Raw genomic sequence first — 16,837 nt, forward strand, 5'->3', positions numbered from 1 at the left:
TGGTATCCCAATTATTTAAACAATAAACACGAATGAAAAGGTAGACGTCTCCGAGATAGCTATATAGTCACTTTCAATTAACCTTAATCTTCAGTTTTATGGCCTATCTTATAGACTGAACTTTAAGAACCATTGAAAATTGAGAAGCACTAGACGTCTACTTCATCCTAGTAAAGGATTTCTCATCAGAAAGTATTTACGACCTCACTGGGAATCAAATCTATGGGTTTCAGGTCTTGCGATGAGCGCTTGATCTTTAAAAAATTTATCAGGTATCAAATAGTTTACATATCTATCTTCAGTCAATTATTGATAATAAGCAACCATTTTTCAATGCCATCGATTGCTTTAGTTCAAGATATCCTGACAGTTTCTAATGGTACTGATCCTTTGGCTAAACAGTATAAAATAAAGAGATGGGTACTTAGATTAAAAGATTGCATCTAAAAAGATTAGACAAGTCAAACATGGAAGTGAGTAAACAACTATGACTCCGAGAAATAATTACAGCAAGCATGTAAGGACTTTCTTTAAATTATACTATTGAGATTACTCAGCTTATTGATTTGTGAACATTTTATATTAAATCCGATATTTTCTGTTCATTTAAAAACAGCTGGCTTGGTGAATAAAAAATTGTCAACATTAGAAGTGCTACATAAATTGCACAATTTTCGTACTCTGAAATGGCAACATCACAAGACAAAAGGAAAAGGAACAATGAATGAGACATGTCGCTGATAATGCCTTTCAAAGATGGAGGAAATAACAAATCAAGCTTTCAACTCACGAACCTGATTGGTCGCTAAGATCTCAGTTTGAAAATGTAAAACCTAAGCGTTGAATAGCTTCAACAGTTATATGTCATTAACTAAAAAAACACATTGGAAACGATTGATATAGAGTGAAAGATATCTATATCAGGTCATGTTACAAAGGATATCAGCTATGTGAAATTAAATATTATATTGGTAACAGCTTGATATTTATATCGACAATACTATATCATAGCTGAAGCTAAGAAGTAGTAAGATATTTTAGCTGATTCATTGTAATTTTTGGAACGTAGTAACAGAAAGCATACTCATCAATATTAAAAACAAATACAAAGCGTAATTACACTTCATTAAATGCTCCGAAATGAAAATGTACTTTGAATGTTTGAGGAAGAGTAACAGTATTATTACTGCTTTGGTTTGACGATTATGAATGAAATATTTAAATGATATATACACAATGAACTACTAGTTATTGAATGTCAACTACTCCTTACTCTATACACTTAAATTTATCCACTAAATGAACATTTAAAATGGCATATTTAATTCACTATCATATTTGATGTCATATCAATCTGTGGTTGATGAATAAATTAGTCTTCATACATATTTTTGTATAACAGTCTCATCTCGTAGAAGTCATACAGTTAGAAGTATATAAACATTTTGTCAAAACACTACACATTTATTTCTGTAATCCCAAACGGAGATTTTAAACTTCGAAAAACTATGAGCTTCTTCTTACTGGTATGTATGAATTCTTTTGCAAATCGGCTTTTTAATTGATAATACTCAACATATGAAAAGAAAGTTAATTATATGTCTTAAACTTCGATTTATGATTTAACCGGTTTACACTGAAATCATTGTAACACGAAGATGGAAAGTTACTAGCAATGGGATCCAGGACACGAGTTTGGTCCTGTTTGAGACACATCATTTAGATTTCACTATTAGTCACTGTACATCCTTACTTAAAATACTTGTGATATGATATTAGTATCAAGGCAGTTCTCTCAAAATGCAAGTATGCCAAAAGACATTATTTAAAATTCAGTTCCTAATAGCAACAACACAAATAGATAATACTGTAAGACCTAGAAGTTTAGGAAACTTTGTGTCAAAGATAAACACACATAATTATCACCTCGTCGACCCAATATAATCTTCAGATTCAAAGACTATTCACGTTCAACGGTTCTAAGTCCCTTCGTCAAATAACTACACATTCTTATTAGGAAAAACTGAAGAAAGAATTCAGTGATTTTACAGTCATAGGCTATTTCAACATAATTGATTCATATAAGCCAATGAAATCCAGTATAAATTTGAGCGTGAAGATGATTGGCTAAAAAGACTATTATTGACAATTCTGTCTTATGATTGGTTTTTAATACATGAAAGCAACATGATTTACAAAATAGACTAAGTTTTCATAAATTTTGTCAAGTGATTCTCCTTTGGTGACAGAAATGCAATTACAACCTCCAGCTTATGAAAGTCTTGCAGCTGTAGACAATATGACTGGTGATGATAATTCAAATGGTAATGTTGAACAAGGAATTATTCATCCAGTCAGACGACGACCATTCGGTAAATCTCTACGTAATCGATTGAATCATATTGTCAGTATGTATATACCTGGAAATAATCTTACAGAAAACCGACTAGTCGGTATTGACGAGACAACAGATCATACAGGATTATTATCTTCTAACGAAAGTAAATTAGGATTTCCTTCTACGAAAGATGATGAATTATATGATATAAAGTTAATTTATCCAGGTGATCAATTAATCAAAGGTGTTCTTCGCTATGCTAGTCTACCAGATAAATTTTCGCCTAATGAATCTCCAAAAATCACATGTCTGGCTGCAGATCATAAAATAATTTATGTTGGCTTAGAAGATCTGCCATATATATTTTTAATTTCTGCTGAGTCACGTGACTGGAATGATCAAAATTATCATAAATTTGAAAGTAATCATTACAAGGGTTGTTTACATCTTCATTCTACTGGAGTTGGAAATATTCTACCTAAAGAATTATGCGCTCATACTACTAAAACCAATCATACTTTCCTCTACATCGTTGGAACTATACAAACTGATAATATGAATGAAGAAAAGAAATGGATTTTGGCAAAATTTGATTTGAATGGTCAACAAATTGCTCGTAGTCGTACATATTCATATCAACGTTATTCTGGTTTATCTGTGGACACTAATGACGATCATTTATTGCTTGCTTGTCCTTCAATCAATGAATCAAACGCATCGAATATTGATTCTCCAGGACAAATATGTAAGTTAACCCCAGGATTTGAACGTCGAGTATTCTCTATTACAATGGGTAAAGAGTCTGTTTTCTATAAACCAAATTATGTAACACAAGAAACAGCCGGTCATTGTTGTTGGGCCTCTGTTGAACGTATCCATTATTCTACAGAAAATACAGAAAATATTCATCAACCTACAAGAAGACTTTTAGCATTTCCTGGACGTCAGCCTGTTGGTGGATTAAAACAAAGTGCACGTGAATGGTTACATGCTTATTCATGGGATTTCGCTGATTTGAGACCGGGTAGAATAGCTGCTTTCGATGCTGATCGTTTATTGGTGATTGATGCAGAGAATGGAACACTTTCTTATATTACCTGGGTAAATAATGAGGAGAAACCAAACATGTATCGTATTACCCGTCCATCATCAAAACCTATCCGTCTACTGTATTCAACGTACAATTCGAAATGTTTATCCAATGAGTCGAATAAAAATGTTGCCTATTTTGTAGCTGGTTCTAGTATATTCTCTTTCTCATTTTACCCCGATACTTCTGCCACGAAAATATTTAATGATAATAGTAATAATAAAAATGATAATACTACAACTAATAATAATAATCACATGAGTAGTAGTGTCAGTCACGCATAAATCATCCATTTTTCTGTCGGTTACCATTTACTTCAAATTTCTTCCCCGTCGTCATACTTGTGAATTGAATTAATCATCAATTTATTTGTATAGTTTCAATGATAATATTAACAAAATCTTATGACAACGGACACAATTGGAATTTATGCAGTTATAAAAATATTAATGTGTGTTTTATTGATCATTGCACTCAAGTTCTGTGTTCAACGACATCGTTTTTTTACGCAATTTATGGTGAATATCATTAAAACTTAATATAACCTGTTTGATTGTTATTACTTGATCATAAATGAATTTCTCATCATTTTCAATGTTAATCTCTTCCTTTAAGTGGTTCAGTATTTCATTTTTACGAGAAACACATTACTTTCATTTATTTTTCAACCTGTTTACTAGAAAAAAGCCATTGTCTTTTGAATTCCGCGTATAGTAATTTGATGTAGTATCCGTCAAAAATATCAACCTTTCGAAAATAAACGAACATAAATATAATGTCAAAGATTACCAATGCTTTGGAGTTACATTTGTCGTATTCACTTTAAACAAAGAAACGTTGAACTTTGAATTCCATGAAATTTATCAAAAGGAATTTGTTTTAAATCATCTCTCTTCTTTTAATTATGAGACCGAAACGAAAACAAATTGCCTAATATTGGTAATAGTAATAATACTAGGAAGAAAAGTGTACAAATGATGAAGCTAATAATTAGACATTGAGAGGAAGGATTATCTACTACAACTGTCCCAATTCTTGTTAATGTCATTTATACTTTTTTTCTTAAAGGAAAACAACATTCTTTTCATTATTATCGTGCTTGTTTTCTTATTACATATTTTGTATTCGTTATTTGTATTGTTTTCCTAAATAGTATCTACTTTGATGATATTTGGAAATCGAATGTAATATTTATATAAATGCACAAATGTTTAGTTTCGCGTGTGTATGAGTATAAAGTGAAGGTCTTTTTGGATATACTTATTGATATTTCTATTATCGATGAATACTGGTTGTATTTATTTTAGTTGGATTAAGTGAAATTCGACCACTCAATTACTATGTGTTAGTAATTAGCACTGGGGTTCTTAGTGTGAAAAAGAGAGTTAGCTCATTTCACTTTACAATTCTAAGAGTTGTCTGTCAGAGTATGTGATCACGTTTGAATCTGAATTACTGTCAATCGTAACTAGAAAATTAATTCGTTCGCTGATGCTTGAAGACTTTTTTTAAATTGGTTGCTAGAAACTTCTTATTAGCATTGAGGATCGCAACTGATCTGCCTCTTCCCTGCAGATCTTCATCCTGTGTGGATTACCACAATATTACCATCAAGCCAAAATCATTCTGAACAGAGTTGGATGATGAATAACAGTGAAATTAAGGATATGAATTTCATCTTCTTTGAGAATCGTCCATTAGACATACCTGTATCCGAGTTGATGTTCACTGTAGGACTCGAACGCAGTAGCACTCGCTTCAAACACCATCTCATTATCCCTTCATCTACTGAGTTCAGATATCCATTGACTTGTTCAATGGTGTGAATTGCATTTCATTTGTGTCAATTGTTTGAATGTGTGTTTCTGTACAATTTTCCAACACATGGGTCAGTAACTAGAGTTGTTGAGATCTTTCTGCTACATACATGTTCATTGTGGGATAAGGAACACAAATATACTAAACGTTACAGTTTAAAATTAAATGTTTCATGGAAGTAACATTTTGATAAGGCAACAATCACCCATTTGATGAGCGGAGGAATGATGGGAAGTGTGGGATCCGACAAATTGATTGAAATTTATGTATAGTATTATCCTTAGTCACATAATCGTTCTCCGAATAATGAGTATTGACCTGTTTAGTTCAATAAACTAATTTTTTACATATGACAAGTTTATACATGTTTGTCCTATTGATTATACAAAATCTAAATGTCTACTCAACATGACTCATTTTCACTATCGTGTGTTCTTCGCATTGTAAACTTTGTGTTGAACTAATTAAACAACATTTCCTGTTCTTATTTCCACAATCTAGAATGTAGATCCCAATGAATTTATTTTTGGTGAAATTTTCCCTGAAACTACAAACTTATCAGATGGTAATTATTTTGAAGGTTTTGATTTTGTAGTTTTACATCATGGACTGAATTTTGTTGGGGAACTGTTGAAAACAAGTAATGAATGGGCAGATTCTTCATACTGCTACAGCCTCCTCAAGAATGAGAATCCAAGATCTTAACTGGGAGTGAACTCAGCATCTCCAGGTCTTATAACAAGCGATTTATTTTCAGACGATCGTGTTGGTATTCAATTCTTTAAATTACCTGATTCATTTCACTTTGTCCTCTTTGATGTTATTATTGATGCCTGGGTTTTGTCAGTCAGTAAGGCCATTGATGTTCAATTTTCATTTTGTGGTAATGTGCATTGTAGCAACTTATGTTTTTGTCATATCTTATGTTATGTATAACTAAATAAGATTTTCCTCCATCACTGTACACTGAAATTCAGATTAAGATTTGACGTCATGTATATTTAACGTTTCAATTATTCCCACTGTTTATCCACTAACAGTTTGTCAACTAAAAACGTAATGGATGTCAATCTTGCTTACGTTAACACAGGTATTATGTTCTGTTACCTTACCGATATCCGTCTTCCAATCGAAGGACGAGTTTACTGCTCACCAGTTTGTCTCGTCCTACTTCATGGTCGTGAAACATGGCTCTTGAAAATAGAGGATATTCGTTAGTTACTGGAGTTCGATCATAGATGCCTTGGAAGCATTACTCATTTATGTTGGGTCAATCGAGTTGTCAGTGCTAAATTGGACGCAGAGTACTGGGTAAATATGGGAAATCGATTGACGAAGTAGTCAATCCTTATCGACTCAGATGTTTGGGATATGTATTACATTATCACCATTCGCCCATTCAGGTGATGATGAATAGTGTAATATTAGGTTGGCAGAATGCTATGGGTAGCCAAACCAAAGAGTGTGATTAGTCCATGTAGTCACTGACTGTTAAAATTATCCGTATAGGTAGGTGCAGACCACCTGGTTGGGTTCTGCTCGATTATCGTAAACAATAGTTAGAGACTGTGGATGACATAACTGAAAGTCGTTAACAATGGTGCAGGAGCATTAACTCTTCGTTTTCTCTTACATCTAAAGTTTCTAAATTTCTCATAAATTGTTTCGTCACATTTTCTTCTGGAATTGCATTTTGGATGCTTAATGTGTCACATAACCATTAATAATGTTCCTACATCTACTAATTCGTGAGTTCCTTTGATTATTTCATCTCTACTTGAAAACATTCACAGATGTGTTGGGTTCTACTTCACTTTGATTGACTGATGTACTGAACATTTGTATTGATGCATCTTTAATTCCATCACTGAATGAAGTGATCATTCTAATAATTGATTGATGGATGGATTGATAAACCTTTCTTTCTAATTTAGGATCTAATACTAATTAATATATAAGCTTTGTGTAATTATGAATCAATAATTTTGTGTGTGTGTGTGTGTGGTTTTTCTAATGTTCATATATGTCACCTGTTAATTGACCTTTATCTGTATTGTATTATTTACAAAACTTGACCTTGAATGATGAATGATCTTAAAATAGACTACATTGAATGAATGAAGAGGATTGTTATTAACAATGTTATCATTTTAACTGAATTGATTGATCAAATTAATGTAATTTACTGTATATAGAATGAAATGTACTATGATTATTGATTTTTGTGGATGATGCATTCACATGGTATACAGTTCAGCTGGTTGAATAATGAGATAATAATTGCTATGGCGATAATTTCATTTCAATTATATGAATACAACTAATAGTTTGCATTTGTCAATTTACAAACGAACATACTTTCCAACTAATTTCATTGTTTTATGATGTCATTCTTGTGGTAGACTATGAGGTTACTATATTGAAGATTTTAATTAAATTCACTTTAAAGCCTTTGAAGAATTTTCAGTGGTTGTGTTAAGTATGAAATTGTCTATGACTAGTGTTACGACAACAACTACGACTAATACTAGTGCTCGAACTACTACTACTACTACTACTACCGATACTACTACTGCTACTACCAATACTACTACTACTACTAATAATAATAATAATAGTAATAATAATAACAATAATAATATCAAGACTTCTCAGTATGTTAGAATTGAAGACTTGTAAAATGATATACTCAGTGTTCCAGTCGTTCCAAGTTATTATTTGTGCTATTAAATATTGACCAACAATGTGATTTGGGAGATTTGTTTCGTTTTGATTTGAAGTTTTCGACCTGGAAGCCGATATGTGTCTCAGTTTTGATATATTCATTGAGACTTGAATCCATGATCTATCACTTCAAATATTACAATTTTATTCACCAGACAATTGAGTGCAGATAACCATCAGCCTTCCTATTTTTTGGTAGGATATTTATTATAATAGCAGCACAATGATCAAAATTCAATTTTGAATATTAATCAACAGCAGGAAAACACAAAGTCTTTCAAATAATTGTGAATATCATACCATTTGAGCAAGTTGTGCGGCTACTTTAAATCAGTAATCTAGTGGACGATAATCTGGGATTTGACTCTTTTTTTATTAAGATGTACCTCCGTCGCATTATTGATTAGTTACAATGTGGATTTAAACTCAGTAGCTACAGCTTTCGGAAATCAAAGTGTTCCTTGCTGTCGATTCAAGTCAATACAACTTGCCCCTAGGAGCTGACATACAGAAATTCTAACCACTTCCTAGTCCCCGGATTTCCTCAATTCTCAAGCTCTGACCACGAAATAAAAGGCAGGAAGTATGAAAGGAGCTTTATTTCCATAGTTAGGTAATTCATGGAAAACAGAATCGGTTGTTTACTAGAATTCTCTTGAGTATTTCTAAAGGGCGAGAAGTATTTTCAATAATTTTCTAACGTCTAAAGTCATATGGTGTATGACAGTCTCAATTATTACCCATTTTACATGTTTCGTTATTATTTGTTTTGATCTTTTATAATCCCATAGTGAAACACTGTACTGTTGACCTTGAACTCAGACTTGTTCATATCCTATTGTTTCACTTTGTCGACACGACACTGTGTTATGCATTTAATAACAATCAGTAGTATCTAGAAAATTGCAAGAAATGTTTGAGGAATCTACGTGGGATTCCATCACAGGTACGTTCAGGTGACAAGTTTCAAACACTTCAAAATGCTAATTTTTTATTCCACTGCTAAACATTACCAAAAGTATAATAAAAACCATATTTGGTAGTTGAAAATCTAGTTTTTGTTTTCATTTCATATCAGGATAACATGTTATGTACACAGTATGTGTGTTATAACAAAAAGAACCTTTAGTTGAAGGATACTTAGAGAAATGACTTTATCAAATTAGCGATGTGAAAAGTAGTTTAGTGGTAAAAACACCAAACACCTGTCCAGCAAACTGTTATTTTTAATTGAATCATCATTAAATTAAACATAGAAAAAATATATTCGAACGATAGTCACTGAGGTCACAAACTAATCGATTACAGTGATTGATGACAACCAAAGATATGAATATAAGTCACCAAACCTCATGTTATAAAACCAGTGTTTTATTACTCCATACGAGATTGTTTTTCTACCCAATATATGTATTGAAGTAAGTTATCATTCGGCTGACTATAATAGTTTATTTTCAGGGATTATTACTAAAAAGCATATTTCCTCTTTAAATCGATTGGTATATACTTAAATTGAATTTTATTCACAATGATTTTATTTGTTCTAAGGGTTAAGTTCAATCTTCAAAATTAACTAAAATCAATAGTCATGTGATCATCAGTGAATGACTGGCTTCGATATAAATCTCTCAAATTTTAATGAGAAGTTGTGATGAGTCAAGTTCCGTTATATCGGGAGTGAGATATCAATCATTTATGAAAATGAATAGTTGTTGCATTGTACCACGGATTGAAATGATTTGGAAATATAAACCATTTCACTTCAGCTCAGTGATCAATAACCGTCACTCTTGAGGAGTCCTATAATACTGCTAAACAGTTGTCCATACAGTGCACTTTTGGGTGAATAAGAATTCCTCTGAATGATTCAAAATCTTCAAAGTAAGGACTATTTTCGTTGAAATTCTACATTTCTCTTAAATAACATAACAACTTTATATTTTTTGATACACATAAATATATAAATGGATCAGTTTTCAGAGTTCTAAGTATCATTATTACAAAAATGAAATACTAGAAAATAATCAATATTCCGTATTAAAAATAAATAGTATGTAGGCTGTATTAGTCATGGATTGATTTCAGTTAATGTACTAATGAGAACCATGATAACTTTCTGTTAACTATATAGACGACTTTAAATAATAGGACTATTGTGATTGAATGATCAATGTTTACAGTGGTAAGTAGTCGGAATTCTTAGTGAGTCACTGTTACCTCTCCTCAATCAAACTGAGTAATATTTTTGAACTATTTTAGTTGAGAAGTCCATTGCACCAACAAAATACCTAGCTACATAATAGCAAGTGAATTGATAAATCCACACTGAAGTGATCCGATATGGTGGTTTATTTTTTGGGTTGTTTGTAAATATAGGTTGATTAAAGGAGAACAAACTCAGAGAGATTATGCAAAGGAATTACTTCTGAGGAATATAGTGGTATGTTTGTTCTTGGACACGATTAAATTTCTGTCTCACTGTTGACTCCGTTAGCTCTATACGTTATAGGCTCTCACTAAAACTTTATGAAATACATAAACTGTATAGAATACTTTAAGTGTTCCGTAATTTGTTCAACTGTAAATATCAGCTTCCAGTTATTTCAAATTGGAATTCATGAATAACAAACAAATAACAACGTCAGAGGGGGTTTTGTGGATATTATAGTAATTTTAATAGTTGAGATAATGAATCAATTGATAATTCCTGGGTTCGAATCTCGTGAGGCGGGATCGTGAATGTGCACTGCTGAGGAGTCCCATAATAGGACGAAACGGCCGTCCAGTGCTTCCAGGTTTTCCATGGTGATCTAGCTTCAATTGATTCATGATCTCAACTATTAAAATAACAATGTATCAGTAATGCAGTGTAAATAGAAATCAAAATTCAACTAATCTAATAAGATTAGTAAATTTGGTCGATAGACTTCAATGGACGCTGTCACGAACTATTTCATTCAGAAGAGTTTTTATAATATTGACCGAAATTCACCAATTTTGTTTGATAAACTCAACTAAATTGAAAAATTTAGTGTCATTAGTCGGTTGGTAAATGATCACTATTCATTAATGTATAAATATGAGGTTAAAATTTTGATATGAGATAGTTGAAGGCAGTTCACAAAAGGTCATGAGCTTTAATTTGTGCTAGAATGAAATTCTATCATTGTAGATATTCAGTATAGTCAATCACGAAATCTCAATAGACTGAGATATACGGTATTTAGCAGGTATTTTATCTTGCACATATATTTTACATTTAAGTTGGGTGGTTGAAAACAGTTGTCAGAGCGACTATGTAGATACTAGTTATATGATAAGTAACACTTATCAACAGAGTGTATCTAAAATCTTAAGGTTACTAATACTCACTTCGGGAGTTCAAAACCACATCATCCAATGCTAAAGTTAGAGATGCCATTGAGTTATACCTTCCTCCACTGATATATCATGGAATTCAGATGTTTATACAAATTGATTAATTAGTGGCAGCTAATTTGATATTGTTTAGTTCTTCATACTAATAGAAATATATCAGGTTGTAACGTGTTTGTTTTTTTGTTGTGTCCTTCATTATTGACAGAAATGTTTATTAGTTTATGTTAGTTATTTAGATTCTTGATCAAGATGAATAGATATCTATATTGTTTCTGAGATGAAATAAAAGAAAGGCTTTTACACTTATTTTTCATATTTACCACCCTGTACAATCATTGATTAAACTTCTCAGCCGTGTTGATCAGATTTTGATTCCTTAGTTATGGGTTTGTGAGCCATTTATAATATACAGTTGCTGTTAGGCACCATAGCAATAGGTTTAAACAGCTAAACTACTATCAGTATAGAGGAACTTGTGGAGAACAAAGGTTCTGGGTTCGATTGCCGGATGAGAGATAATAAATCTGAACTCCTGAGAAGTCTTATACTAGGACGAAACAATCGTCCAGTGCTTTTAGGTTTTCAACGGTGGTCTAGTTAACATCAATTTGTGATTTAAACTATGAAAAAAACCATTATTAGTAAATTACTGACTGATATAGTTAAAGTGATGTCACATTCATTTACGAGACTGTAATACTGATTATTTATTCATTGCGAAATAATATATTTATAGGTAAAGGGTGAAATATTCATACAAACATATATTTACCCGGAAAACGCGAAGAACAAGACAGATTAGCATTCGCAGTGAATTTTGTTTCGTTAATAAGTCGTACTTCAGAATTTCAGTTACGATGAGTGAATACATTTTGAGGAAAATAAATAACCTATGGTGAATAAATTAACTATTCTCTTAAATAGTTTTTTTAAGAAATCGACTGGAACTGGAAAATATTAAGTATTAAATTATAATTAATTGAATAAATTCATTTATATGGGTTATTTGAATCCTAAAAGAATTGAGTAAATGCTTGCCAACTAAGCTCTCGGATGTGTAAACTAAAGGAAGTATAGCTTAGATATTTCGAGCATGAATATAACAAATTAATAATTATTCAAGATAGATTCTAAGTAAGAACGCCTCAAATGTGGACGAATGCAGTACTATAAAAATAAGTACAAATAAAACGATAAAACGAACACAACGGATCCAAGATGAACCAGAAATTACAACAAGGGCTTAATATCCTAAGTAGACAACTAGAATAGAAGCTCCTTTAAGTTAGAAATCAATGAATTTTAAATAATTATTGCCGAAACTCATTACCCCTTAGATGATTAGTTTGTAGTAGACGGTAACCCACTGCATAAGACAAACTGAATACAATAGAATGTGAAAGCTTGTAGTCAGTGAAAAGAAAAAATCTAAGGATTACAAGTGGAAAAAGATTGAATAGCCATGCTATATATGATAGGACTTAAAAAAGCAACAAATATACATAAATTTAAATGAATATTTAAGTGGTCAGTGTCTACTCGATAATATTCTGCATATGAGAACAGGATTATTTTGACAGAATTCGTTGTTGAAGTCTCTTTATAGGTAATTAAATAACATTTCAACGCTAACAGATTTTCATTAGGTTACATCCCGTGGAGATTTATGAATGGTAGCTTTGAGAACTATTTATAGACCAATATAATATGTATACTTCCTATTGTATAATTGTTAAGTGACTAAACTATTCACATTCGTGTCTCTCTTATTATAAGCTTTATTTTGACATATAGACTATTATTATACAATTTACCATTCTTGAGTTATCCCTAGTCCATTAATTACTGTTCCACTTATTCACAGCTACATTTGGCTAAATCTTGTACAAATGTTATTTTCTATTTTATGGTACGATGTGGTCTGTTTGTTCGGCATATAAACCCAGTATGTTTGTGAATAATGAATCATATTGCAGAGGCTGTTATTGGTGTTCTGGACTTAACTGGTTGGGCTAGGCAGAAAGCAGGACTGATAAGTACTCAAGACTGCTCATATGGTTTTTGTGTATCACTGGTCCGACCGATAATTCACTCCTCTCTGATTGGCGGGGATCATCACTTCATATCTAATAAACTGGGCACTCAAGCAATCGATATAACATATTCAGGATATGCTATTATTATTATTATTATTATTATTATTATTGAAAACTAACCTCAAACATTATGTCATGTTCTGTAATTGCTGGTCTGAAACCAGTTCAAAATATAGATTTGATGTCATTTATTTTATTTTACAAGTCATTCATTGACATTCTTCGTAAGTTTTTTTTCCAGTTAGATTTACTGTAAACCATCAAGTTTATATCAAACTTTGTCAGATGACAAAAAAGCAACTAGGAACATTTTGTATAACAGTAATCAACATTATTATAGGAACATGATGAAATTATGATTGAATAATGAATGCGTCTACGTAACTATATACAACTTGATCACTTAAACTACATATCATATGACTTATCAATAATCTAATTGTTGAAAACAGGACAAATCAAATATATTCCATGATAGACGGTGTTTTACGATTATAAATTTTTCGTCAATCCTTATTATTATAGTAACACTGTTGATTATATTTGAAAATTAAAATAATTTGGATTTGATAAATTCCATTGATTAAACATATATTTCAGTAAAGACTTTTTAATATGATCTAAGGTATATAAATCTCCACAAAGCCCCTTCTGATTATAATCATACGCTCACTAGTGACTGACTTCAAAACACATGTCCTTGAGTTCTAGTGGGAAGCAGTGACAAGTGGAGTTCAACCACGTCTGTTGTTGAGATATCAACTCACTGAAGACAATTGGTGAACGGTTGCTCATACTTCGCGGATTGGTTGAAGTTAGACATTAACACCATTGGATGCCTGCCGGCTCAGTGGTCTATCGGTTAAGTGCTCTGGCCCGAGACTCGTAGATCCTGGGTTCGAATCTTGCTCGCGAGGCAGGATCGTGGATGCGCACTGCTGATGAGTCCCACAATAGGACGAAACGGCCGTCTAGTGCTCCCAAATTTTACATGGTGGTCTAGCTTCAATTGACTCATGATTTCAACTATTAAAAAAGTGTATACATCTATTTGATGTAATAAGTAGGTTATATTTCTTGGAATCAGTTAAACGTGTAAATCTAATCATTTTTGTACTGGTGTCGTCATCAATAAATATCTGCTGAAATATATGAAGTAAGCAATTGGGATTTTCAGTTAAAGTTCGTAAAATCTCTCGAGAAATTCATGAAATTTCATTGAAATCATGAACCGATTAGTGTTAGACCACAATTGAAAACCCAGAGACCATGAATAATCTTTTTTTCTAGTATAGAACTCCTAATCAGTGCACACTCATGATCTCGCGCGCGGGACATGAACCCAGGACCTTCAGTCTTATATGTTAATGCCTAATTTCTAAACCATTGAGTTGGCATCTGGAGGTGTTAGTATCTAACTTTAATTGACCCACGATATTGCGCGATCATCTTCGGTGGGTAACTGCCTCACACCCAACACAAATTAGCCCCACTGATCACGGCTTCTCACGAGAAGTTCGGGAGTTTACTCTCGAAGCTAGTCACTAGTGTTAAGATGATATTTGTCAGAAAGAGGATTGTGGAGATAGTTGAAATTCATTAAATCCATGAACCTATCTAAGTTAGATTATTACCTCTACAACCCCTTATCAACAATTCATGAAATGTTAATGAAGGGTGTTTATGGAAATAACATATGAAAGAACATAGCTCCATTTCAAGTGAATTAATTCACTATTCAGATGATTAGTCATGAAATGAATTTAGGAAAATCATTTGTTAAAACCTTTTATTGTTGAGAAAATTATAAGTAAATATCGATGATGAAGCATTTGAAATGCCTAATATCTGAGAATTTTCAGGGATATTTTAAACTGTGATATGTTATAGAACAAGCATATTGTCACATATAACAAGTATTCAGAAGAAGATAAAATTGATATACACTAAAATTTATAGTTTTATGAAATCGTTTGATGGATTTGTTGAACACACTAAATACACATACATAAAGTGGTGTAATCAATGCATACTGATGTATCCAACCAAAGTGAGCTGTGATTGGTCAGGAATTGATGGTAGTTATATTTAGATACATAATCTCATCTGTCAAGGTATTACCAGCTATCATACTAGTTAGATAATTGGATTAATCGACTATTTTCAACGACTCACAACATAGGGTAAGTGGAAGTACAGGCTGTTACCAGTCTTATAAGGATACCTTACATTTCAAAAGTTTAATGTTCATACTGTCCTGAAAAATATTTGGGATGTCTAAGATGGCTGAAATGACTATTTATTGCTTGATGACATAGATTTTCAAGGTGAAATGATCTAAATCTATGGTTTTTTATATTGATTGATAGGGCTCAAAATTAGTTGCAGGGCAACCGTGAATCTTTGATCTCATCCATACTTCTTGAACTAATATTCTTAATGTTCAACTTTTCGATACAATCGATAGTATTATTGTCGAAGGGTGAGTAATAATGCATACATCTCATGTATGAGTACATAAGATACCGTAATGATTAAAACATGGACATGTACACGGTAATCTTAGGTGAGTGAATAATTTTCTAACTCACGAAAGCCTCCCAATACATTTAGCTACTATATATTATGTAGCCTTGAAAAAACTTATGTTCTCTCCGGCCTTGTAGTTACTTGTGATTCATTCAAGCTTTCCTTACAATTCAGAATCGAATTATCATGTATTTGGTGAAAAAGAGTTAAACAATTTAAAAGAAATATTTTGAATAATATTTTAACAATTTAAAGTTCTGTATGGAAGGCTCGTTGGTAAACTCATGGAAGCCTCAAGAAGCCCAGAAAGAGCCGAAGATATTCCATCCAATCACCACTAGGGGAACATTCTAGAATGTCGACGTGTAGCTTCCCTATTGGATGAATAAGAATGACCTCCTATGTGCCTATTGGCTGTCCTAAATGATGATTTACTTTCAGCCAAAAAAACTATAAATACATGAGATTTTCGTACTATATTTGACACTGTCTTGGGGAATAACATTCCTACTTACTAATCTTCTGTTTTCTCTCTTCGATCGTTCAAGTAGTATAGTAGTACACGGCATAGCGAGAATCAAAGTTCTAGATATAACAAGTTCATACCTTATTTTAAAAATTATTTAATGTAGTTTGTTTACTTAGAAAATAATTTTTTTTAAATATTGAGTGTATTACAATATTATTGATGATTAACCAAATATTCAACATTCATTACCCGCATAAAGTGTAAATTCATGGAAGTATTACAAATAATATTTGAACAAAATATCATCTCATTTAGTATTGTTTGTTTGAATCTTCCCATCGATGTGCTAGGACTGCAATTGGTCAGTCTCTAATTGGCATATGTGCATACTGTGC

The 16,837-nt window shown here is 32.1% G+C and overlaps 1 protein-coding gene across 1 annotated transcript; it reads left to right on the top strand.

The window, feature by feature from the left end:
- Positions 1 to 2,251: 2,251 nt before the first annotated feature.
- On the top strand, positions 2,252 to 5,951 carry Smp_155620 (hypothetical protein; the record flags this gene model as incomplete). Its single annotated transcript, XM_018791500.1, has 2 exons — positions 2,252 to 3,439; positions 5,748 to 5,951. The coding sequence occupies 2 exons, from the start codon at positions 2,252 to 2,254 to the stop codon at positions 5,949 to 5,951; spliced, it is 1,392 nt and encodes a 463-aa protein (XP_018645345.1).
- Positions 5,952 to 16,837: the final 10,886 nt, after the last annotated feature.

Source organism: Schistosoma mansoni, assembly GCF_000237925.1.
Source record: "Schistosoma mansoni, WGS project CABG00000000 data, chromosome 2 unplaced supercontig 0213, strain Puerto Rico, whole genome shotgun sequence".
Taxonomy (NCBI): Eukaryota; Metazoa; Platyhelminthes; class Trematoda; order Strigeidida; family Schistosomatidae; genus Schistosoma; species Schistosoma mansoni.